We start from the raw sequence: 26,954 nt of genomic DNA on the forward strand, positions 1-26,954 counted from the left end.
CACACGTTTTTGACTAGTGTTCTTTCTTGTGAGTAGTAGAACAGATTGTCTGACAAGACAGCACATCAAATACTGCTTAGATACATAACGTTAGTGACACGTACCCACATAAAACACCACCCTCCTCTGTGTATTAATTTATTGTCGATAGCACTTTGAGGCAGAGTGTATGGAGGAGGGGAAAATACCAATACAGTTCTAATTCTATATTATAACATTAATTTCAATAATTTGATCTCTGACATTAGTTTGTAAATAACATCGCACTTACAGCAAGCTTCTGACTGAAGGTGACTAAAAATCATTATTCCAAGGATAACGCAGAGTAAAAATCATTGGTCAGATTACAATAAATAGGTATGAACCTTAAGAAGCTCTGTAAAAGCCCTTCAAGCCATTACAAAAATTCTCATTTGCTTTCTACAATATAATGCTATAACTGTCAAAAATAAACTCATGGGGAAATCCTGTGCACATTTAATATGGATAAAAACAATAGGGTTTTTTAGAAATTGAATAGGGTTCTTCCCCGTTTGCTCTGCAAACGCAGTCCACGTGTGTAAAGTCCAGGAGCATCTCTTTCCTGAGGGGTTGGCTTTAGTAATAAAGAAAACAGCAATATTATATATAAATAAGCTTAAACCTTCTCCCAAAGCTCAGCTGTTTCAAGGTTTCCTCCTATAAGATTGCTCAGTTGACACTCGGAGCATGTCTTTACTACAGAATTAAGTCAACGTAACTTACGTCAGCATACAGCTGCTGCAGTAATTACATTGCTTGTGTGTGTCTACACTTGGTTCCTCGTATTGGTGATGCGCGTCCTCACCAGGAGTGCTTGTACCGATTGCACTGTCAGTTTGGGGCATTGTGGGATGGCTTCTGAAAGCCAGGAATAGTTGATGTAAGCAATGCAGTGTCTACACAGACACTGTGTAGACTTAACTACACTGTGGAGGTGGAGTTAAATCGGTGTAGCGGGCAGTTACATCAGTGGGAGCGAAATTTTAGTGGTAGAGACTCACATAGTTAGTTCAACATAAGCTGCCTTGCATTGACCTCGCTCCGTAGTATAGACCAGGCCTAACCCTCTCTTTCTAGAGAGCCACTCCCACCTCCCTTATTTGCAGATAGATTACCAAATAATTTGCCTCTGCAGAACACACATAGCAAGCACAGGCACGGGCTCTGTGGGTGCTCTGGGGCTGGTCAAGCCCCCCCGGGAAATGACAAAGTTGCTGCCTGTGATAGCATGTCTTGGTCTTGCTGGGAAAGGATTACAACAAAGGTGGAATGTTTCAAGGAAACACTGCTGCCCTTCTACAGTTCTATAGAAATTACTTAAAGCTGACAGAATTTAATGTACCATGATAATCTTTCCTAAATAACATTTAACTATCTATTTATCTGATAGAATTCTATAGCAGGAACAACAACTATTGACATCTGTGGGATTGTTTAAAAAAATGTAATGTACTGGATTTTCAGAATGGTCCTTGGATGCATAAACAGGAATCTTGAGTAGGAGTAGAGAGGTTATTTTACATCTGTATTTGGAATTGATGCAACTGCTGCTGGAATACGGTGTCCAGTTCTAGTGTCCACAATTCAAGAAGGATGTTGATAAACTGGAGAGGGTTCAGAGAAGAGCCACAAGAATGATTAAAAGATTAGAAAACCTGCTTTACAGTGGTAGACTCAAGGAGCTCAATCTATTTAGTTTAGCAAAGAGAAGGTTAAGAGGTGACTTGATTACATTCTATAAGTACCTACCCGGGGAACAAATATTTAATAATGGGATCTTCAATCTAGCAGAGAAAGGTATAAAACAATCCAATGACTGGAAGTTGAAGCAAGACAAATTAGACTGGAAGTAAGGTGTAAATATTTAACAGTGAGTGTAATTAACCAGTGGAACAGCCTATCAGTGGTCAGGGTGGATTCTCCATCACTGACCATTTTTAAATCAAGATTGGATGTTTTTCTAATATATATGCTCTAGTAATTATTTTGGGGAAATTCTGTAACCTGTTGTCAAGGTTCCTCCCCCACTCTGAACTCTAGGGTACAGATGTGGGGACCTGCATGAAAAACCTCCTATGCTTATCTTTTACCAGCTTAGGTCAAAACTTCCCCAAGGTACAAAATATTCCACCCTTTGTCCTTGGATTGGCCGCTACCACCACCAAACTAATACTGGTTACTGGGGAAGAGCTGTTTGGACGCGTCTTTCCCCCCAAAATACTTCCCAAAACCTTGCACCCCACTTCCTGGACAAGGTTTGGTAAAAAGCCTCACCAATTTGCCTAGGTGACTATAGACCCAGACCCTTGGATCTTAAGAACAATCCTCCCAACACTTGCACCCCCCCTTTCCTGGGAAATGTTGGATAAAAAGCCTCACCAATTTGCATAGGTGACCACAGACCCAAACCCTTGGATCTGAGAACAATGAAAAAGCATTCAGTTTTCTTACAAGAAGACTTTTAATAAAAATAGAAGTAAATAGAAATAAAGAAATCCCCCCTGTAAAATCAGGATGGTAGATATCTTACAGGGTAATTAGATTCAAAAACATAGAGAACCCCTCTAGGCAAAACCTTAAGTTACAAAAAAAGATACACAGACAGAAATAGTCATTCTTTTCTCAGCCATTTAAAGAAATCATAATCTAACACGTACCTAGCTAGATTACTTACTAAAGTTCTAAGACTCCATTCCTGGTCTATCCCCGACAAAGACAGACTATAGACAGACACACAGACCCTTTGTTTCTCTCCCTCCTCCCAGCTTTTGAAAGTATCTTGTCTCCTCATTGGTCATTTTGGTCAGGTGCCAGCGAGGTTACCTTTAGCTTCTTAACCCTTTACAGGTGAGAGGAGCTTTTCCCTGGCCAGGAGGGATTTCAAAGGGGTTTACCCTTCCCTTTATATTTATGACACCTGTGTTATACAGGAGGTTAGATTAGATCAGGAGTAGCCAAACCTGTGGTTCCGGAGCCATATGCGGCTCTTCAGAAGTTAATACGCGGCTCCTTGTATAGGCACCGACTCCAGGACTGGAGCTACAGGCACCAACTTTCCAATGTGCCGGGGGGCGCTCACTGCTCAACCCCCTGGCTCTGCCACAGGCCCTGCCCCCACTCCACCCTTCCCACCCCCTCCCCTGAGCCTGCTGTGCCCTTGCTCCTCCCTGTCCCCTCCCCCCGAGCCTCCTGCACACCATGAAACAGCTGATCGGGAGATGAGGGGAGGGAGGAGGCGGCACTGATTGGAGGGGCTGCTGGTGGGTGGGAGACGCTGGGAGCGCGTGGTGGGGGCTGCTGACATATTACTGTAGCTATTGGCAATGTACATTGGTAAATTCTGGCTCCTTCTCAGGCTGAAGTTGGCCACCCCTGGATTAGATGATCACAAGGGTCCCTTCTGCCCTTGGAATCTATGGATCTATGAACATAAGCAGTATTTGCATGTACTTGAATGGTCCAGATTTTGGATGAATATCAGCAGAAACCCAATACTAGCTTTTGTAGAACCTGGGAATGTTTAGGTTAAATATATATATGTAGAAACCAAAAATGGAGGGCCTTAAATATAGCACAGAATGACATCCTTGCTGCAGAATACTATTGGCTGATTTAAGAAATGTATAGAAAAGTTATCACTATAGTAAAAATTCTGTAAATCTCTTCCGTAAGTCTCAGATTGGTATTAAACAGCCATGGACATCATTAGAACATGTGAGAGATAATGCCAAGAGGGTAGAGTAATTCAGCTGCCAAATTTACAAATTGACTCGAGCTGCTTCTCACCCCCATTTCTTTCCTCACCAGTTAAAAAACAAAAACAAAGCAACCTTTTGTCCTGCCTTTGGAAAATAACCCAGCAATTTATAAAATCAACACTGCGGTGTACGGTTTTGAAGATAGTAGAGTAAATATAAGCACCAAGTGATGGTGAGAACTTTGGAGAATTTAGAACTCATTCAAACACTGGTGGCTTGAAATGTTCCATTAAAACTAAATATGTTCAAGGTTTGAGTTCTTCTCATAGTGGTAGCACATTAGAGAAAGAGACCAATGGATCCCTCGAATCTCCTGGCATTTGTCAACCCTGACAATCATCAAAATCAGTACTCTGATTGGGACTTCTTAAAAGAACAAAGAGCCAGGAGTCATACCTTGTGATGCAGAGCAGAGAGCTGAACTAGCAATTTGCCAGGAGCCCAAAAGCCTCAGATAATTTATATGCAAACTGTCAGAAATACTGTTAGGAGATATAAAGGAACACCTCCATAATATTTGCTTGTATGGCTAACTTCCTTGACAGATAAGTAGAACTTTGTTTTGGTTCACCAGCCAAATAATATCCACACACCCTACAACTGATCAACTTTGTTCTCCACCTTTAATTACAAAGAGAATGTGGCTAGAGGCCATGTTTAGTGATTCTGTAGGATGCAACTCCGCGTAGTCTCTCAACTGGGCACACCTCCTTTCCCATGGTATGTGTACAAGACAAACTTTGATCTGAAGATGTCTGAGATAGCAAGTGAACAACACTTTTAAAATCAACAATGTAAATCTTTCATGCTTTGCCTTGGGGATTTAATAGCTTCCACAGTAATTGCTCTGTCCAAAAAACATTGCTAAGTTTTTAATGATCTGAAAAAAATGAATATTTTTCATGGAAAAAATATTTATGACTTAGTCAAGGCTATTTCACAACACTTTAACTTTTCATAGTTATATGTCCAGATGTGAAATTTTGTCTATGTTGTTTCAAAAAGTTGTGAAACTTTTTTTTTAACATATGTTGAAAAGAATCAAATAATTTGTTGGAAAAAGGAATCACTTATTTTCACTCAAAAGTGGCCTCATCCGTTTAAAAACCAAGATTGTTTCAAAATATGACTAATTTTCATGTAACTGAAATATAAAAACCTCCTCAAACTTTGAAGTTTTCCAGTTCACTTGCAAACATTTTGCACAAGTCTAGTGCAAAGGAATACACCTCTCTCAGATGGAGATGCTCCTATTTCATTTTTACCAGATTCTTGCACCTTTTGTAGTAATAAAATCATAGAAATGTAGGGCTAGAAGGGACTTCAGATGTCATGTGTGATATCTGGTGAAACAGGCATAAAGTGAGGTACTGTAAATACAATAGTAAATTGGCTCTTATTTCTGTATTATGTAATTTCCTTGAATCTCCTCAAAAAGGAAAGTCCAATGTTTTGAACAGTGTTTGTCCTTAACTGTTTAAGACTTAATTAAAAATAGGTGGAAATTTAGATACCACAGTCATGAGTGTGATAAAAAAAAAAATCTACATAGGAGAGCCCAAATAGAAACGTGTAATCTTATAATTTTCTGTGTCTGAAGAGTTTCAAAGTTGTGTAGCTTTTTGATTCTTGCCAGTTTGTGCATAACAACACTGCCTTGAGAGGGAAACCTCTTCTTCTGTCTGTAGACCAGTTTTGGAAACTTAAAAGTAGACAAAGTATAAAAAAAAACCTTCTAAAGCAGAGGCATGGTGAAACTAGCTGTGAGTGGATAACTTTGCACTGACATTTGATTTTTGAGTGTAAGTTTAGACTGTCTCTCTTCACTAGTTTAGGGTTTGGTGGCGGATTCCATCTTTAGCACCTGAATGTAATAAGGATTAACAATTTTTAGACATTAACTCACAGCTGAAAATAAGACAGTTGGTTGAGTACTATATTAAATACAAATTGATTTTAGCAAGGAACCACCATACTAACTGTTGCCAAAGCTAGAAAGGAATCACTGTTTCCTGTGATCAAAGACTGAGAAAAGGTGATGGTGTCTGTGGTGACTTCAGACTTTTTTTAAACCCCAAACAAGCTCTGGTTTTGTGAAGTCAGTGGCAATTCTGCACACAGAGCAGCTACAAAAGAAGGCTCCTTTGGACAGCTGGGTCATCCAAAAAGTTATTGTAGAGAACATTTTTCTCTCTGCCTTTGCAAAACTTCTGTAGAATTGAAGTAACCCTACAAAACTTTGAAATTTTTTCCTCACACAGCACCAATGGTGTTCCCCACATTCTCTAGATATCTGTGAAAAACCTAAATGCCACTTTACTCAGATAATATCTCCAGATGCACTGGGGGGAAAAGCGCCAGACAGTGGAACTTGTTACACCTGTATAACAGGTGTAAACAATTCTTCCTTCCCTCTCCCCCTCCTCCCAGTGCAGACAGGGCTCCATCCAGACACGCCCCTCTCCCTCCGGCTGCTATTGCTACAGTCAGCTCTAGTTTCTTTCTGTGCAAGACAGAGAAATACTCCCTGGGCTTGCTTTCCTCTCAGCTCGCCTGTGCTGAAGCAACCATGATTTGGCCTATATTGTTTGGTGGGACTGAATTTATTTCAGGCAGCATTCACAATGCCCGATACTTGAAAATCTAGGAAGTGAATTTACCTTTCCCAAATGGAAGTCCTGGATAGAACACAGTCAAGTGTTCTTAGGATCCATCATTTCTGAAACACGATATACTGATCTAAAGTTACTTTAACTGCTCAGATTTCCCAGAAGAAATATTGACCAGGGTTGAACTTTTAAAAATACTGCCGTCTGCTGTGTATCAGCTTATGCTTTGCACATCATTGAGCTAGAGATATCAGTATTCCTTCTCTCAAAAACCAAGGGTACATCTAACCATTTTGATTACTGGTGGAAAGATAATCATGAAAATGGTGATGACTCACATTTCATTCTCTGCCCTTCCTTCCCTCTGCCTAGAGACAGAGCCATTCCTCAGATGTGACACCCATTTATAGAATATCAGGGTTGGAAGGGACCTCAGGAGGTCATCGAGTCCAACCCCCTGCTCAAAGCAGGACCAATGCCCAACTAAATCATCCCAGCCAGGGCTTTGTCAAGCCTGACCTTAAAAATATCTAAGGAAGGAGATTCCACCACCTCCCTACGTAATGCATTCTAGTGTTTCACCACCCTCCTAGTGAAAAAGTTTTGCCTGATATCCAACCTAAACCTCCCCCACTGCAACTCGAGACCATTACTCCTTGTTCTCTCATCAGCTACAACTGAGAACAGTCTAGATCCATCCTCTTTGGAACCCCCTTTCCGGTAGTTGAAAGCAGCTATCAAATCCCCCCTCATTCTTCTCTTCCCAGTTCCCTCAGCCTCTCCTCATAAGTCATGTGTTCCAGTCCCCTAATCATTTTTGTTGTCCTCCGCTGGACTCTTTCCAATTTTTCCACATCCTTCTTGTAGTGTGGAGCCCAAAACTGGACACAGTACTCCAGATGAGGCCTTACCAATGTCGAATAGAGGGGAATGATCACATTCCTCGATCTGCTGGCAATGCCCCTACATATACATCCCAAAATGTCATTGGCCTTCTTGGCAACAAGGGCACACTGTTGATTCATATCCAGCTTCTCGTCCACTGTAACCCCTAGGTCCTTTTCTGCAGAACTGCTGCCGAGCCATTCGGTCCCTAGTCTGTAGCCATGCATGGGATTCTTCCGTCCTAAGTGCAGGACTCTGCACTTGTCCTTGTTGAACCTCATCAGATTTCTTTTGGCCCAATCCTCTAATTTGTCTAGGGCCCTCTGTATCCTATCCCTACCCTCCAGCGTATCTACCACTCCTCCCAGTTTAGTGTCATCTGCAAACTTGCTGAGGGTGCAATCCACACCATCCTCCAGATCATTTATGAAGATATTGAACAAAACTGGCCCCAGGACCGACCCTTGGGGCACTCCACTTGATACCGGCTGCCAACTAGACATGGAGCCATTGATCACTACCCGTTGAGCCCGACAATCTAGCCAGCTTTCTATCCACCTTATAGTGCATTCATCCAGCCCATATTTCTTTAACTTGCTGGCAAGAATACTGTGGGAGACCGTGTCAAAAGCTTTGCTAAAGTCAAGGAACAACACGTCCATCACTTTCCCCTCATCCACAGAGCCAGTTATCTCATCAGAGAAGGCAATTAGATTAGTCAGGCATGACTTGCCCTTGGTGAATCCATGCTGACTGTTCCTGATCACTTTCCTCTCCTCTAAGTGCTTGAGGATTGATTCCTTGAGGACCTGCTCCATGATTTTTCCAGGGACTGAGGTGAGGCTGACTGGCCTCTAGTTCCCAGGATCCTCCTTCTTCCCTTTTTTAAAGATGGGCACTACATTAGCCTTTTTCCAGTCATCCGGGACTTCCCCGGATCACCATGAGTTTTCAAAGATAATGGCCAATGGCTCTGCAATCACATCCGACAACTCCTTTAGCACTCTCGGATGCAGCGCATCCGGCCCCATGGACTTGTGCTCATCCAGCTTTTCTAAAGAGTCCCGAACCACTTCTTTCTCCACAGAGGGCTGGTCACCTCCTCCCCATGCAGTGCAGCAGTCTGGGAGCTGACTTTGTTCGTGAAGACAGAGGCAAAAAAAGCATTGAGTACATTAGCTTTTTCCACATCCTCTGTCACTAGGTTGCCTCCCTCATTCAGTAAGGGGCCCACACTTTCCTTGACTTTCTTCTTGTTGCTAACATACCTGAAGAAACCCTTCTTGTTACTCTTAACATCTCTTGCTAGCTGCAACTCCAGGTGTGATTTGGCCTTCCTGATTTCACTCCTGCATCCTCGAGCAATATTTTTATACTCTTCCCTGGTCATTTGTCCAATCTTCCACTTCTTGTCACGGATTCTGGGATAAAGATGGCCAACCTGAGTGTTAAAATTCACTCGAGTAATTGTTGGCAAAAACATTTTAAAAAAATCTCATGGCAAACAGAGACAGGTGATGGGCTATCCCTTCGGAGGGGAAAATTCCTGGATTTTTCTCTTTTTATAGTGTTTCTCCTTAGTAATTATGGAAGTGTAAAGTTGTGGATTAAAATTTCCATCCCTTGATAATACATCTACAATGAACAGATTAAAAGCATAATTTGTTTTTTAAAGTACAAAATTTGTGATGGTTTTAAAATAGAACATTTTGACTAACCTGGTTTATGAGAAACAGGCCACTCCTTTGTTTCCCTCCCTCTTTTTATAATCTGTTCCTTTTAATTTCTCTGTTCCTCTCACTTCTGCTCACCCACTCTTCCCTGCCATTCTTGACTGGAACAACCATGGCTGTTATAATCCTGGAGAGCTGTAAAGCTAAGGCTCACTGTACACACCATATGCAAGAGATGAAGTTTGCCCTTTCGCCCTTGCTTTTTGTAACCCTTCTGCAGTGTCACATTCACAGGAATACAGCTCTCTAGCTGGCATCACTCATTTATCTTCCCGATGATCAGTGGACTGTCACGGTCTGGGATTCAGCATCCCTGCTTTTGGGAGGCAGAGCGAGTCCCCATTTTCCAGTGGCTATCTGCAACCATGGGCCAATGAATTTCTCTCGCCTTGCTCCTTTCCTCCCATAAATAAAGCTCAAGGATTTGAACCTGCTGAACACTGATGTGGAGAATTTTGGTGGCCTGATTCAGAAGTTCTGAGCACCCATAAATCCTGTGGAAGTCAGCAGGAGCTGAGGCTGCTCAGCCTCTTAGAAATCAGGCTCTTGGGGACTCACTCTTCAAAGCACCTGTGCATCACCGAGAACATTTTCACTCCTCAGAGATCAGGATTTGGTTCTTCCATGTCATTAATCTGACTAAACTCTGTTTACTTTGTAGACCCTGACACTGGGAATAGTACATTGTTGCTTTTAGCATTCTGCCTCCATGTGTATACTTGACCAGGACAATAGCTGGGAGAAAATTCAAATGTCATCCAAACAACAGAACATTTGTTTCATGAACAGTTGATTCATAGCAGACAGTCAGTTCGGGGACGGAACAATATTCAGATGGTTCCAAAGCAAATTCAAAATGTGGCCTTACCGCATATCTCTAGAGTGCCCCCTGCCCATTCTGCTACTCACCCAAAATCCTAACCCACACAACAAGCTTTCCATACCCAATTCACCACAACCCCTGATGGCTCTGTCTGTTTTCTCACCATCCCACAGTTCAAACGCCTTGTAGGTCAACCTCTCCCCTCCCCTTGAAACCTGACTCTTTCGAGCAGCAGAAACTCTTGCAGGTCCCACTAGATTCCTGAGCTCCCACCTGCTGCTGTATCAGGACTCAGACCTACACCCCCATGACTCAGCTCAGGTTTCAAATGAGCAGGAACTTCTGACTGGGATTCTGGCTCCATGCTACACCATTTCCACGGCACTGTAAGTCAGTGGCGGAAATGAGCCCAGTTTCTATGGCATCTACAGTACCTTGGAAAAGAATCGTTAACAGTCACTAAAACTAGGTGAAACTCAGTAAATTTTGCCTCCTCTACCAACTTTTTGCCTTTTTTGCTCTGTGTTTCTACCCACAGTGTTTCACTTTGAGTTTTGTGCTTCAACGAACCTAGCAGCTCAAAGCGAAAATCATTGGAAACTGCCAACTTTTGTCTATTGTAGTTTCAGATGGCTGAAGTCATGTAGAGCATGGTTTCCATTCAAAATCGACCACCCAGGTTGTCTGAAAAAATCTCAGCAAACATCACATTTCAAGCCAACTTGTGTTGATTTACAATTTTGGAGGGTAACTGTGTAAAACTCAGCCCAAAACTACCAAGTTTCATGGGCTTTACCTCTCTGTTTGATTTCAGGGTTGTATTAACTTGAACCACACAGTGAAACTCGAGAATGCAAGATTATGCCAGTCAAAACCAGAAAGAAACAAAAACAGCATTCCCTCCCCCCCAGAAATTCAAACTGCACTTTATTTTGCATTTATAATGAGACCTGAAGTCAGGTAAGCTTTACCTGGTGCGGAGTTTTGTTATAATTTATAAAGTTTCACACATCACAACTTGCAATTGGAAACTTTTAAATACAGCAATATTCTCCTTTCCCCGAAATACTGTATTTAATAAAAGAGTACATTAGTAATCTATCCTTGACTTCTTTTGTGTCTGCCAGTCAGCGGCCTGAAAACTAATTGGTTTAGTTCATTTCAGTGTTAAGTTCCCTCTTCTGGCCCTGGACTTGCCTTTTGTGGGTCCTCTATTTTACCACTGCTGAGACTAGAGCTACTATCCTCACAAAGTGCAAGCAGCAACCTACTATGTGAAGAAAGCGAGCCTGTCCCTTGCCAAGCCCATGGACACTGTGTGCTAAGTACTTCTCAGCTGGAAGTTGCATTTTGCATGGTGTCACAGCTGGATCTGACATCAGTATATTCTGTAAGTATTACTTCTGAAATTGGAAATTTCAGATCAGAAAACTACCCTTCCCACCACCACCTCCTCCCTCCCAACCTCTCTTAGCTTAACTCTAACTGTTGTCTAACTCAGGCTTAGATAATGAGTGTTTCATCAGTTCCTCGAAAGTGGAAAAATCTTCTATGCGGGGGGGGGGGGGGAGGAGAAGGAGGATAATAAAATTGCAGGTAGCAGGCACCCTGATGTGTTTACGAAGCAGGAGTGCTGTATTTGAGGAGTATTTATACTTATTTATTTTCATTCAATAAACCTAAGTAAACAAATTTTGAACTGGTGAAGGACTTGACCCTGGGGAGGTTGAGGTCTTTTAATACAACAAGCAGGCCAAGTTCATTGTATGTCAGGTTCTCCCCATCTATCACTTCATCTGCTTCTTGAGATACCAAACTCTCTGAGTGCTGTGTCTCTGGAGAGACAATGTGTCTGATATGGATGTTTGATGTGTGAACACAAAGTCATCTAGGAAGCTACTGTAGGAACTGAACAATCTCATTGAACTAATTTTTTTTACTACCTGAAAGTCAGGATGCAAACTAGGCTCTTGTGTAAAAAATGTGTATCTGAACTTGCTAAGTGGAGAAACAAACATATCAGCTTATTTATCTGCATAAACATTCTGACTTTGAAGTGTTTTTGTCTCATGTACTGGGATAATTTATTTTAAAGAGATTATTGTAGCTTTTTACTAACGTTTTGGACATCATAGATAATAAACCAGCTGATTTGTTGCAGCAATTTCAAATTTTAGCCTGATGGATGATGCACAGAAGCAGCAGTCTTATCAAGATTACTGTGTTTCTTTGGACATTATATGCAGACTGCAATATAATGGGATACTGGCTGTTTTTCCTCAGTTTTGGATCAATTTACTTTCTTTCTCTTCATGAATTAGATACAGATTTATTTAGAGCAGTGGTTTTCAACCTGTGGTCCACCAACCCCTGAGGGTCCATAGACTATATCTAAGATTTCTAAAGGGATCCGCACCTCCATTCAAAATTTTGTAAGGGGTCCGCAAATGAAAAAAGGTTGAAAACCACTGATTTAGAGACACTGCAAATACAATGTAATTTGAAGAGAAAGGCATTGTGCTATCCTTAATGGAAAAAGTCCTACAGACTCTTATATAATTTAATATAGAATGATAAACATATCTACTTATTCTGTTGGCAAGGTTACGCTAATAATAAATTAGTCTAAGTGTAAATGCGAGGTTGTCTGTTAAAGTGAGGCAATGTCGTTGAAAATACACATATGCATGTACGTGTGTGTATCATGAATTGTACATTGTCAGTAGAAATAAACCACAGCATAAAACTGCTTTTAGTTTTAAAACTCTTATTTTTATCTATTTGATCCTTTTTTCCTGTCCTCCCATCCCCCAATATTTCCCTAGAAAATTGTGCAGTTAATTTTCACCAGTATTCACCCAAGTTTTTCAATTTTTGTAGTAAACACAGAAGAATTCCCACAAAATTTTAAACATTATAAATGAAAAATGAAGGGACGTGATTATATTCTATGTACTGGTTTAATGCTTTTAAATTATGTAGTTTTTAGAATAATTTCTGTAGAATCCTAGTTAATTTCTATTGTTTCATCCCTGTTTAATTCTACAGAACCTGTCCAACATCAAATTCCAGTCGGTGAATGTACAACCAGTCATTGCATATATTCCACCTGACCTCTGATTGGGATGATATAAAGTAACTACAATGTGCCCTACAAGTGAGCTCAAGGATGGGAAATGGATTTTTTTTAAAAGGAAAACTGTACACCAAACACAAAGGAGGAGACTGTCAAAAGCTTTTTGTCCTGTGAGTGCAGAGGTGTTAACTGTCCATTTCATCTTGAATGGTCTCTTACAGCATAACTCCTTATGCTAAACAGTTTGGTCCACCTTCTATTTAGCTGTGACACTTCTCTGAGTACCTTTCCCAGACCCGAAGAAGAGCTCTGTGTAAGACTGAAAGCTTGTGTCTTCCACCAACAGAAATTGGTGTAATAAAAGATATTACTTCACCCACCTTCTCTCTAAAAACCCCCAAAACAGCTAAACGTTGAAAAAGTCAATGGGAGTTGGGGGTCTCACCCCCCATTTGTACATTTGAAAATCCCCCAACAAAAGTATTAATTACCATGAGAACAATCTTACAGTCAGGAAAAAGGAGGAGGATGTTGAAAATAAGTTGATATAAAAATAATAAGTGTAGATGGAGACCCTGAACACGCTGAAAGGTCTAATCCAGGAACATTTTCAGAAAAGTGATTTGTTGATTTGCTATTTTAAACAATCTTGTTGCATGCTGAATGATCTCAGCAAGGAATTTTATTTCTTACAAACTCCTTGTGTTACTGTTCATTAGTGAGATGTGAAATTATATCTATGTATTTATATGCCCCAATAACTGTATTATCTTTGCAGCTCCAAAGATGTTACAATACTTCGCGTGAAGCCATCCAATAGCTCCAAGGATTTACATACCAAGACACAAAGATGTACTGATCTGGCTTTGCAAAGCAGCACATAGGAATTGGAGAAGAACTCGCAAGGGCTTGATTATATTCCAATCACCAGAAAAAGAAATGTCCTTCATCAAAGAAAGGAATGAGGATAGTGGAACCACAGTTGGGACTAATGACCTGAGACTATGAAGGTGGCTGATTAAGTTGCACTCCCCCCCCCTCCCCCAGCCTTCATATTAGGTCAAATCCTGGCTCTCTACTGTGGAAGGAGTTTATTGGGGGGAGGGACTATTAGCCATTAAGATTCACATTACTTGTATCTGGAGTGACACAACTAACCTTGGAAGTGGTCAGGCCCAATTTAGAAAGGGACTCAGGACTCCATGAGCACACTGTGCCTTGGACCAATAGAGCTTCTCAGAGGTTGGAGACATCATTTTTATTGGGTCTAGCCTCCCAAGTGCACACAGCATGGATTTGCTAAAGACTTTGAGCCCCACTGGAAGGTGTCTTATGGCAGAGATGAAGAGCCCTACCCCACAGATCATGATCCTCTTGCTCAGGCTCTGCAGAAATTAATCAGATTTCCATGGAGGGGAGAGATTCAGGGGAAATCTTTTTGCTGATGGTCATGGTCTTTCCCAAGATGACAGCTCTACAGAGCTATCAGCCAGGACTGTCTTCTCTAAGAGTTGTACTGACTCACTTTGGAGCCTTGGTCAACATTATATCAAGGATCTAGACAGGGCTAGAATATGGATCATAGATATTAGTGTGACTAAACACAAAGTTAAAAATAACTGAAAATAACAAAAATGGAGAACATCGGCAGTTGTTCTTTCCTGGTAAATGTTTTAGATTCTCATGTTTCCAGAAACATTTAAAGGCGGGAAAGGCTTTTGCATCATTGGAATAAATATTATAATTAAATTCTTTGCTTGTTGCATCTTTACTGCATTGTTTTATTAGAATGTCATATTTAACCTTTATTTATAAGTCAAGGAATCTTCATCTCTGCCACAAGACACATTCCAGTGGGGCTCAAAGTCTTTAGCAGATCTGTGCCATGTGCACTTTCTCCTGGTGGTTTTACATTTATGCTCATTGACACTCAGTAAGAACTATAAACAAAACTCTGCTTTCAGTTCCACATTTGCAATTCCCCTTGATTTCACTGGGTGTTCAGTGGACTTCAATGGGAATTGTGTGCACATGTACAAGGGCAGAAGTTGACCCTGCATGTTGAATAATATTACATCACAAAATATAAATGAAAGTTAAGAAATATTGAAAAATAGTATAAAACTTAAAAACTAAATATGTAACAACATAATTACAAATTTTAGCTGAGTTTCTCCAGAATAATATAAAGGGCACATTTTGGATAAGAAAAAAAAAAAAAAAAACCCCACAAACCCCAACATGTTCCTTATTTACCATAGTATTGGTCTCCACTACCTTTCTCATGCACAACTTAAGTCATGAACAAGTTAAAAACCTAATAGTGTAAATGAGGCAATGGATTTGGATGTCTCCGATAAAGAAGTGATATTGGTGTACTGCAGCCATTAAGCAAAGATCAAGTTTTGGTCTGCAACTTGCAAAGTCATCTTCTGCATCCATACCTCTGATTTACAGAGCTATGAATCTTGTACAACTAGAGTTAAACCAAGCAGTAACAGCACAAGAATGGGGGGTGGGGTGGGGGAGGAGATAAAATGACCAGCAAAACCTTACCTAGTAGATATATCTTAGACATTACAGCAAGTGTGGTAATTTAAGGATATAAAATTACTTGAAGCAAAACAGGGGTAAAAGGGAGACAGACAGACAATGATCCTCCTATAAATTTCAAATCAGATCTACCAACACATGGTTTCTGCCAGGTGCATTAGCAACAAACCACTAAGCAAAACATTGCTATGTGTATTTTCGCCAAGTTCCCTGCCTTTATTTTATTTTTTGTTCATGATAAATTTCTATGTACCGACTTCATATTTTGTCTCTTTATAAGTGTATCTATTTGGAAGGAGAATACTCCTATTCTGAACGATCCAACTACCAGCAAGCCTCCTTTGCTCTTTATATTTTGCTGATGAATACTCATTAGCTTGCAATTACGAGTGTATATGCAGAAGTGCTAAGGGATGGGATTCACACAGGGGGCTTGGTGTTTGTGTTTGGTTTTTCCACTAAGTCGGAACTTCTCTGATGATTTTCACACTTAAATAGCAGAACAGATTTTTAAATCACTTTTTTCCCTTCCTGGTTGAAAACCCCCTGTTCCCTGTTGCATTATAATACAGAGTGACTTTGCATAAAGTGGGTTATTACTGCCAAATAAAGGAGGGAAGTGGGGAGTGGATGTGATACTTTGTAACTTAAATAGGTTACAATAGTTCTTGAACAAGATTATTTAAAAGTCAGTAAATCCTGGTACAAGAAAACAAGTTTAGAGAAAATATCCCAGACATTTAAAAGAAAATCTAATAATTTGTTTAAAAGGCAATTATTGTTCATAACTATGTCCAAAAGAATTTTAAAGACTTCTTTTAAAATAGGAATCTGAATTATTGTAAATGTAGAGGAGTTGTGCTAGTCAGAGTCAGACTATCCAACAGATTAGTTTATTAGCATGGTGGAAACTGCTCCTTCCCAATGTAACGAACCAATGGCATTGTCACACAAATAGTTAACACGAGTGGTCTGGTGGGACTCTGACACCTCAGAAGTCATCTCCTGCTATGCTCTGTCCAGGCACTAATGATCAATCATGATGCTCTTGTTAGTCCCTGAGTAGAACTTCTTCGTGGAAGAGCCACAGCTTTGCACCTGGCTTTGCATCTGCTCTGGTGGAGCATGGATTTGATTACTTTCATGGACTGTTGCAAGATACATCTCTTTAATTTAGCACTTCCATGATTTGGGCACAAAGCTGAGGGAGGAGAAATTTATTTTCCCTGCCAACGAGGTTTGGATCAACGTGGCTGGATGTCAATTGGTGCCAACATTAGTTGGTGGAGTTTTGTTTTTTTATTGTGATGTATTCCTATCTGATGGGTGAAATAGAATTAGGCAAGCAATACGATTTTTTCAGGAAATAGTTAAAAAAAATCTATTTAAATTCAGTCTTTATCATATCCTGCTTAAGCAATGCAATATCAAGACCATTATCATCAAATAGCTATTTGATGTCTTAGATATAACATGAAGGAAATATATTTTTTTTAATTTATTTGCACAGTATGAACCCGATCCTCCTCTCAGGACACTGGCACAAACTGAGAGTAACTTCACTGAGGTCAATGGAATTATGAAAAAACAAATGCAAGTAAGGGAGAATCAGGCCTTGTATACCTTTGTTTTAATGGGGAGGTAGCAGATCATCTGCAATGACAAAGAGAACAAAAAATTATATATATAAAACTGACTGTTCCCAAATCCAGATACAGGGTCAAAAAACGATGTGATGGATGGAATACAGAAATCCTGATCCTGCCCCATCCAAACATTCTTATACATTAATACTTCTTTCTGACTGAAAATGCATTTCACTTGGTGATAGTGTGAACACATTTTATATAGATTATTTTGACATTTTCCCAAACAACTTCTCCTTTTCAGTAACAGAAAAATGCCAGGATGGATGGGCTGAAGAGAAGATGAATGCAAATATGTGACAAGGATGGGAGCCTATAGGAAGACAAAGCAAGGGCAATTACTATCCTGGATAAAAGAACGGTGAGTCACTTTCGCAAACCATGAAAAAAATAATTGAACACCAAGTATTGCAATAGACTGAGTTGTGGGTGGGGTTAGGAAGAGTAAAGCAGGCAGCTACTATAGATTCTGGTGCTGTCTGTGCTAATTTAGGTGAATCTGTAATTATTTCAAACAAGTTTATAATGTCCTGATTCAGGTTTCCTTCTCACGTGCTATGCCAGTGAAATAAGCCTCAATAACATGCCAAATATATTTTGCAATATACAGTGCATTACAAAAAAAGCTTAGTGATATTGAATAATACCATTGCAAACACCACCACCTATAGAGGAAGATTACCTTTAACTGCTGATTACATCAGCAAGTGCAGCCATCCCCCACCTCTATAAAAAGCACACAAGAGTATTTGCCACATATAAAGAACTTAATAAAAATTTACCTCAAATCTACTTAAACTTGAGCTCTTCGACCGAGACTTCTTGCGGAGATATACTGAAAAGAACCTACGCACTGTGAACTTCTTCATATTCATTTCCATTGCCCCGTTTGAACTACAGTGCAGAGCAGAGAGGAGCTGCAGTGACGAAGAAGGCTAGTGCATCCCAGTTGCCCCTTATATTAAATCCACGGAAGAGAGATTATCAGAAGTATCTTTGCTAATTCATCAAGTCGTGTACAGATAGATACACAGAAGGTATATTACAAGAGCCATCAAATCTTGCAGTGTGCTGTTTGCTGCTCAGAGCATAAGTGCTTTTTACTCTGTCTTTCTTTCCACTGTTTACATTTCAGTGCTGCAAGCAGAACTCCCTTTCCACTCCCTCGCTCCCTCGCCTTAGGTCCTACTACATCCAATCAGATCAGCTTTTGCTGCATACATAATAAGCACCAGAAAATGACAGCTACCAACTCCCAGGCAGAGCAGGTTTGCAATAAAGAGTAGACGTGTCTATTGCTTGCACTCCTGTTCTCCCAGCCAGTCTTTTCCAATCTCTTGGCTTGAGAACTGTAGGGGGAAAATAAGCACATGCTGCATTTCTGTTTTTAGCTTGGAATTTCAGCAGAGCTATAATTACCATATACAATATGGGCCAGATCTGAGAAGAAACCAGCTATTGTAAAAGAGATTCTCCTAAGAGAAGATTGAAAGACACCATGAGCCCACTGCTAAATAGTAGCGTCTGAAGCTCATTTTATTCTGTGGATTACGTTTTTTACCTTTATCTGTGTGAAGTTAAAACATTTTTTCCTGAACAACATTAAACTCCAGCACACAGCGCAGATATTACAGATTACCTAAAGGCTTTACATTTAAATAGTAGTTTGTACAACACTTTGAAAAGATAAAGCACTATATAAAGGTTAAGTATTGTGATTATTATTATATTGTGATGGGAGTCTACAAATGTTAAGAATGTATACATACATACAGAATAGGAACCTTGCTCTTTGTACAGTATAAAATCATAGAATATCAGGGTTGGAAGGGACCTCCAACTAGGAGGTCACCTAGTCCAACCCCCTGCTCAAAGCAGGGCCAATCCCCAACTAAATCAGTAATTCTGAGTTACTCATTATACTGGACACATGCAGACCTATGCTTTCCCTCCCTATTTTTAGATTTCCTTTAGAAAACTACTGCATCTCAATGTGGTTCTGAGACCCAAAGTATTTCTGTGCCAGCCACATACAGCTTGGGCTCCTTGGCCTTAATTATCTTTCCTTTCCAACTGCTAAAGACCATCAAGACATACCTTTCCGCCTATGTCCTTATATGGCAAGAGAACAGCGCTGAGGACTTATTAATGACTCAACTGAAAAAAGGTCTGAGACAACAGTGACACCACCATACTGGGGAAGGTTCTCAGAGGCTAACTGACAGCACCACTGCAACTGATCAGCCTTAAAGAGAAATACACTTTTTGTGTTAATTGCTTACTGGGTCTCTTCAGGCACCTTCAGGGGCTGTGTCATGATTATCACAGGCTGCTCTATTGATCGGTTAGTGGCAAGGGTAAAAAAACAACCAACCAAACCTATCTATAACTGCAACAGCAACCATGACCATTTTCCTAAGATGTCACGGAGTTTATGGTCTCAGCTTACACAGGCCCTATCTTCCCCACCTATATCTTCCTGCACCCCACCCCAACTCCTATCAATTATGTAGCTGTGAAAAGCATCTACCTTGTCAGCTGCTCTGACTGTGTCCTCCTCCTCCAGATCCTGTCATTGGCTTCTTCTCATCTTCTACATCAAATGTGAACTCTGCACCCTTGCTTTCAAGGTCCTGGTGAACTTAGGTTTCCACCTAACTTTTTGATCTTGTTTTTTCTTTCCCGAACCGCATTGCTCCATACCTGCTGCAAAAGCTTAATAATGCTTTTTATATCCTTCTCTTATCTTGTTTCCACCCAGCCCCCTGTGCCTGGAAGAAGGCATGTCCTAGACCAGTGTTTCTCAATCTTTCCAAATTACTTTATCCCTTTCAGGAGTCCGATTTGTCTTGCGTACCCCAAGTTTCTCCTCACTTAAAAACTATTTGCTTACAAAATCAGACATAAAAATACGAAAGTGTCACAGCACACTATTGCAGAAAAAAAAAGATTACTTTCTCATTTTGTCTGTATGAAATTTAAGTTTGTGCTGACTTTGCCAGTGCTTTTTATGGAGCCTGTTGTAAAATTAGGCAAATATTGAGATGGGTTGATGCACCCCTTGGAAGACCTCTGCCTACCCCCTGGGGTACGTGTACCTCTGGTTGAGAACCACTGTTCTTGACTATTCAAGAAGTACCTTATTTCATCACATGAATAAGGAAAGCAAAATCTAGATCTAATATTGTAATTTTTGGGGGTGTGATTAACAAAAGTATTTTTGAACTGTCTTAACCATTGTGGTTTTGAATGATAGCTCGGTTGATGGCATAATAGATGGGATTGCTCAGTTTTCTTAAATCTTTTCCATCATATATATGGAAAGCCCATCTATTATGCCACCACTCAAAACCACAGTGGGTTTATAAAGTTCAAAAAATATACTTGTTGTTCACCAAAAAAATAAAATATTTCGATATTAGATCTAGATTCTGCTACTCTTACTTACGTGGATGCAATTAGCCCTTCCCAACTCTTACGGCACAAGGAGTTGCACCATCAATTAAAAAAAAAAAGATTTAAAACATGTAGCGTGTCCCAGAGTTAAAAACAGTTATTGATGGCTTTTACTATAAGATCTGTCACTGCCTTCATGTTGCAATGGGATTCTTACAGTCTAATATACTGCAATTTTCAGTCATCATTAAAGGCCATTAAATGAGTCTGTTTTGCAATAAACTCCAAAGAAAAATTATCCAAAACTATCACGTACTTGTTACGTATCAGGTGTCCTGTCTTAGATAATATGAAGTGAAGGCACAGAAAAGAGAAAAAATTCTACAAGTATCATGTGTGCATTTTATGCTTCTGAGCCACTGTTATTTAGCTTAGCTTCAGAAGAACAAATGAATAAGATGAAGTCTCAGAGTGAAAGATCCATAACTTACAGTTAGCCATAGAATATCCAATTTGCCCAATGACTAATAAAAAGGTACAAGCCAAGAAAGAAATTAGATTAAACTGTACATTCATTGTTCTATGTATAAGCATACTACCAGTCAGATCAACTTGAAAAATTCATTGCACTTCAAAATTCATGGCAGTAAATTATTAATCAGCTTCCCTCTGAGTAATTTTTACTGCCAAAGAACTTGATGGAAATGAAATCCACCAAATGGCTGTGCTTAAGGCAAGAATAAACAACAGAGGTGGGGATCAACTGACATACTTACACTTCATAGTAATATTTATATTTTTGATTCTGATTCATGGCTTCTAAACTGAAACATTAATTGCCACAACATAGAGTTTTTTAAAAAAAGATAAAATGCCTGATTCTGCTTTTTTTTGGAGCCAACTGTAAAACTCATTTACTTTGACTTGATTAGGATTGGAACCAAATTGTACAGACAAAAAGTACTTCAACTTAGAGTTTGCTGAGACTAGGTGTTAGTTAACACACGTTTCATGGAAGATTTCTAACAATAAAACTTACTACCAGAACTTGTGTGACCCTCACAGATGGCTGTACACAGAACACATCAAGAATAATAAAAGTCAAGCACACAACTCGAGGTGGGCAAAGAAAGAGCTGAGAAAGAAAACAAAGGAAATCAGCTAATCAAACAACATGCACAAACCTCTTAGGACACCAAAAATCCAATCCTGTTCTTAAAGAAGGTAAATTTTATTAAAAACAAAAAGGGAAAAAATACATCTGGAACTCAGGCTTTTTGCTAGATCTTAAAAGAAACAATTATAAAAATTAAGCACTCAAAACAGATTTCTTGGGGGTTCAGCTTAAAGATTACAAGCAAACAAAAGCATCAGAGGTTAGCACAGAGGAGATGCACAAGCCTTAAAAAATAAACAGAAATAAACCTGATCACATCTAGCTTAACATTCTGATCTACTTACACATTTGGAGTTCAGATAAGTAGTTCTAGGTATGATCTGATGATTTATGATCATACCTTGCTTAAAGCTGCTTATAGCATGGCTGCTCTGTCTCTCTAGCCCAGAGAACAACAGTCAAAGGGAAAGTTTCTTTCCTCATTTTAAAAAGTTCTAGCCTTCCCATTGGCTCTTTTGATCAGGTGCCCACTTTTTTTTCTTTACCTGGGGGACTTTTTAACCCTTTACAGGTAAAGCAAGTAAAGAACAGTTACCAAGAGGGATTTTACAGCTAACTGGCTGGCTAGGTGTCCATCAAAGGGAGCTATCCCCCCACTTTATTTACCACAGGCAAGATGAAATGCTTTATTTCAGGTAGAACAAAACATGTTGTTCAACCCAAAAAAGAAATTTTTTCAAGTTTTGATTCACAAAAAATATTAGAATTTTTTTGGGGGCGGGGGGCAAACCAAAGTGATTTTTTTTTAAAATTTCCATTTACCGGTTGAACAGAAAAAAATCAGTTATTCACACAGCTCTATCCAGGAACTGCAGATACAGACCTAAGACATTTACACTCAGCAACAAACAACAATCTATGATGAACCAGAACCTAAAAGGACATGCATGACTGGTTGATGCTGCATGAACTATGAATTTGCAGTAGAGATAAGAGAACTGGGCTAAGTAATTGGAAGAAGGGCTACACAAGTCTTTGAGACATATGACTCTGTCATCCACAAGACATGGGCTTAGTGCAGGAAATTACTGGGTGAAATTCTAGGGCCTGTGTTGTGCAGGTCAGACTCTATAACTATAATGGTCCCTTCTAGCCTTAACAATCTGTTTATCTATTAATAAAACTGCAATGACTCTGCTAACTGAGCAAAACAACAGGTAACTGGAGTTATTGCTCTATGTTTCATGGAGTGTTAGTGTTATGTTCCCATCCCAGATGAATGTCTTTAGTTCTGAAAGGAATATATTGTTGACTCTGAATGCAGGGGACTTAATGGGGGCTGAGGAACAAGCCTCTAGGAATCCCTCAACAAGCCTATGCAATGAAAGTATCTAAGGTAAAATTGTGGTCCAAAAAGCAAATGAGACGCTGGGTTGAATTATTCTTGCTATAGAGAATAAAAATGGAAGTGTACAAACTGATGGCACTCTCTTATGTTGAGTAATACATTCAATTTTGCTTGCCCCTTCTCAATAAGTTTATATGAGAAACAGAAAGGCTTCAGCAACAGGCAATAAATTATTAGAGGCAAGAAAAGGCTTCCATATAAAAACACATATGATTAGGACCTCATAAATTTAGAAAGGAGAATAAGAGGGTCATGATAAAGGTACAGTATAATTCCAGTTATCCCAATTCCCTGTACACCAAAATCCTTGTTATCTGAATCCATTGTGTGTCCCCCACGTCGCCCTACATTAGTTATTCACCAGCTAATAACTTCTCAATTAGATGCTTACCGCTAGCTAGTACTAATCAAGGGCTTTGCACTTTTAATACTTAATACTTTCTATTTTATTAAGGAATAAACCCAATGTTATTGCATTTAAATGCTAAAATTATATTAAAACCACTGTGGACACAATTTTAATACAATTTTGGTGGCTTAATAAACTCAAGAGGTTTATTTTTTACTCTTTAATAAAGTACAAAGTATTAAGCAAATATTAGCATTACTTGCTTCATTCCCCATATTTCTATATCAGTGAAACTGCAGCTCAATGTAGCACTTTGGTTTCTCCAAACACCTGGTTAGCCGAAAGTTTCAGTTTCCCTGAAGCCATTCAGATAAACGGAATAAACCCAAACCCTAACCCAAAACAGAACTAGATAAATTCATGGAGGACAGGTCCATCAATGGCTATTAGCCAGATGGGCAGGGATTGTGTCCCTAACCTCTGTTTGCCAGAAGCTGGGAATGGGCAATGGGATGGATCACTTGATGATTACCTGCTCTGTTCATTCCCTCTGAAGCACCTGGCATTGGCCACTGTCGAAAGACAGGATACTAGACTAGATGGACCTTTAGTCTGGCCCAGTATGGCAGTTCTTATGAGTGTGCTGTATATGAAAAATGGCATCAAGAAGGTAAATTAAATACTCCTATTTACGCTCTTGTAGCCACTTTATTCATTTGATAATTTAATTGTTTTATTGTTGTGGTTAACCCAAATGCTATTTCATATATCTATTCAAGTGGTTTGAGCATTGGCCTGCTAAACCCAGGGTTGTGAGTTCAATCCTTTGAGGGGGCCATTTAGGGATCTGGGGCAAAAATTGGGGATTGGTCCTGCTTTGAGCAGGGGGTTGGACTAGATGCCCTCCTGAGGTCCCTTCCAACTCTGATATTCTATGATTCTATCACACATTGATTGTATAAGTAGGGTGAGACTATAGGGGTATAAGACTGACAAGTATTTAGGAGTGATGACTGCATATTCGATATATAAGTAAAGCATGGCTGTAATGAAAGGCCTACAGGGTAAGGCCTGTAAAACTTCAGCTTAGCCTCACTACACTTAAGGAAGCTTGACATAAGTGGGTGACCTAAGAATAACCCTATACCAATAAAACCACATGATTACTGCAAAGGATGTGCCAATAGGTGATGTTATAGAAAAATAGACTGTAATATACCCATCTAGACAGCATGGTACCTGATTGATACATCATGGAAAGTTCTCTTCTGACATGTGTACATAAATATGGGAACATGTGTACATAAATATTAATAAGATGTTAATAAGAAAAAAGGGAAATAAGAGAACAACCTAGTGGAGGCTCCCAAAATTTATGGGGCATGGAAGTACAGTTAAGGAAAAGAAGGGTTGGAATCCTCATGCATATACATATGGGTTCGGTGTGCTCAGAACAACAAGACAAAAGCAATTCCCTGATTGCAGCACAGTGGGAAGACCCCAGCGTAAGACCACATTCAGAAGACCCTAGCAGGAACCACCCCTCTATCAATGACCATCTGTTGAGAGATCCACAAGACTCTAATATCATCTTTGGGTATGAATAAAGCATTGTCTGTTGCTTGGGCTCTCAGGTTGTGTAGATCTGTATGCGAGTGTAACTTATAACTGATAATACAAACAAGATTTTTGACTTGTAACTGTGTTTGTGGTCGCTGTGTTTGCTCTTCATGTGCCCCTAAGAGTCTCCCAGTCCGAGAGAATCTTAAAAGGTAACTTTCACCCTATTGATTTGAAACTTTGGCTGCACAGGAGCTGAGCTCAGTCCCCAGAGACACTATAGTTTAAACACAGGTCTATCAATCAATTCAAATTTTTAAAAAGGCTACTCTTATAAAAGAGAATCAGGAACAGGTGTTTCAGGAGCATCCACTGAGCAGCATGAAGAAGAAGAGCACTGTGCCCTCGTTGATTATGCAATACATGTTTGCAGCATTACTGTCGCCATGTTGATCCCAGGACAAGGAGGGTGAGGTGCTATTTTTTAATTGAACCAATTTTTTTAGTGAAAGAGACCCAAGCTTTTGAGCTACACAGAGACCGGCAGGCGAGCTCGGTGTAGCTCAGGAGCTCGGTCTCTTTCACAGACAGAAGTTGATCCCATAGAAGATATTGCCGAACCCACCTTGCCTGTTATATGATACATGACACGTGCAAGGGGATCACCACTTCCCGGTCACGAGCAGATGCAGTGAGCACATTTTCACTTGACGTGTGTTTCTTCAATATGCAATTGTGAGGCATGTTGTTTTTCTTGCTGTTTTTTACAAACACACCGATGGATTTGGGTAAGAGTCTCACACATTTTTCTGGTAAAAACAAAGTCCTCTGTCCTTCAAGCTGCTGTATTAGGACAAACCCCTGTTCCTGCTCAGAGCCCCATGGACTGCAATGGGGCTCTGGGAGGGTGCAGGGATATTCCCATACAGAACACAATGCAGGACTTGAGCCACATATACCATATCAAAGATGATTGCTGCTGGTTACGAGGGAGTGTTAGAAGGGCTAATTTTTCTAGCTAAGTACAAAAGAAAATACACAGAACATTAGGTTAGGGTTTACTTAATAATAAATGACTAGAGGTTTAGGGACTGGAAACAATAATGAAGGCAAGGTTTAAAATAATGGAAATAATACCTACCTATTACACAGAGCTTTACATTTGCAAATCTCAAAGTGCTTCACAAAGGAGGTCAGTGTCATCACCCCCATCTTACAGAAGGTAAAACAGACACAGAGAGGTGAAATGACTTGCCCACGGTCACCCAGTAGGCCAGCAGCAGAGCCAGAACTAGAACCCTGGTCTCCTGAGTCCCAGTCAGGTGCTCCATCCATAAGGTCACACACACAAAAATCTTTTCATTTCATCCCCTTGTCCGCATGTTGTCTATTTACATCCTACCAGTACGAACTTTGGGACAAAAATCTGTCTCACTGTGTACCTATAAAACACCTGGCACACATTAAAGCAGAAAAAAAAATAAACAAAATCATAACTATTAATGTGAAACCAAGTGAAGTGATCCAAACGTTAACCAGACTTCCACTTGATTTTGCATGTCCTCAGTACTGCGTGCTAAAGGGAAGTGTGTAATCTGGACCACAGCCATTGTCTGTGGTACATGTTGCAGCCAGGACATCTATTCAGTAGTTGACAGCAAAGTGCTGATGCCAGATCCTTAAGCTGTACCCAGAATCTACCTAGTGTGTGGTGACAGAAATATATGCAGTTATTTGGCTGTTTCTTCACAAGTTGAGGGTGAAATATAATGCTTTGCTCTCTGCTTGTCTGAAAGCATGCCCCACTGTGTCTCTGCAAAGAACTCCCTCCCTGCTTTCCTCTGCATGGCACAATTATCTGTGTTCCCCCACGCTCTGCTCCAGGGTGCTAGAAATTTGCTGCAGGGCTATACCAACAGCAAATTACAGCTTAGCCTGCACAGGGTTAGTTGTTCTGACAAACAAGCTGGGGGGAAAGAGGTGGTATAAAGGTTCTTCCCCCCTCCACAACTCTCTCTGC

The 26,954-nt window shown here is 40.1% G+C and overlaps 1 protein-coding gene across 6 annotated transcripts in view; it reads right to left on the reverse strand.

Moving 5' to 3' along the window:
* The window catches only part of RPS6KA2 (ribosomal protein S6 kinase A2), a 476,226-nt gene that overhangs the window by 235,291 nt on the left and 213,981 nt on the right, over positions 1-26,954 (reverse strand). For 2 of the 6 annotated variants that reach the window (XR_012158128.1, XM_073337898.1), the window contains exons 1-2: positions 17,887-18,250; positions 17,082-17,111 (exon numbers count right to left, since the gene is read on the reverse strand). The exons of 3 other annotated variants lie outside the window; for them this stretch is intronic. Coding sequence is in view for 2 of the 3 variants with exons in the window: in XM_073337898.1 (XP_073193999.1) it covers positions 17,082-17,111; positions 17,887-17,985 (129 nt within the window). In the remaining variant the exon portion in view is untranslated. Of the gene's footprint in view, positions 1-17,081; positions 17,112-17,886; positions 18,251-26,954 lie in introns of those variants that run through there. One more of the 6 variants, XM_073337902.1, reaches the window with a different exon arrangement.

The sequence above is a fragment of the Lepidochelys kempii genome, chromosome 3, assembly GCF_965140285.1.
Source record: "Lepidochelys kempii isolate rLepKem1 chromosome 3, rLepKem1.hap1, whole genome shotgun sequence".
NCBI classification, from domain to species: Eukaryota; Metazoa; Chordata; order Testudines; family Cheloniidae; genus Lepidochelys; species Lepidochelys kempii.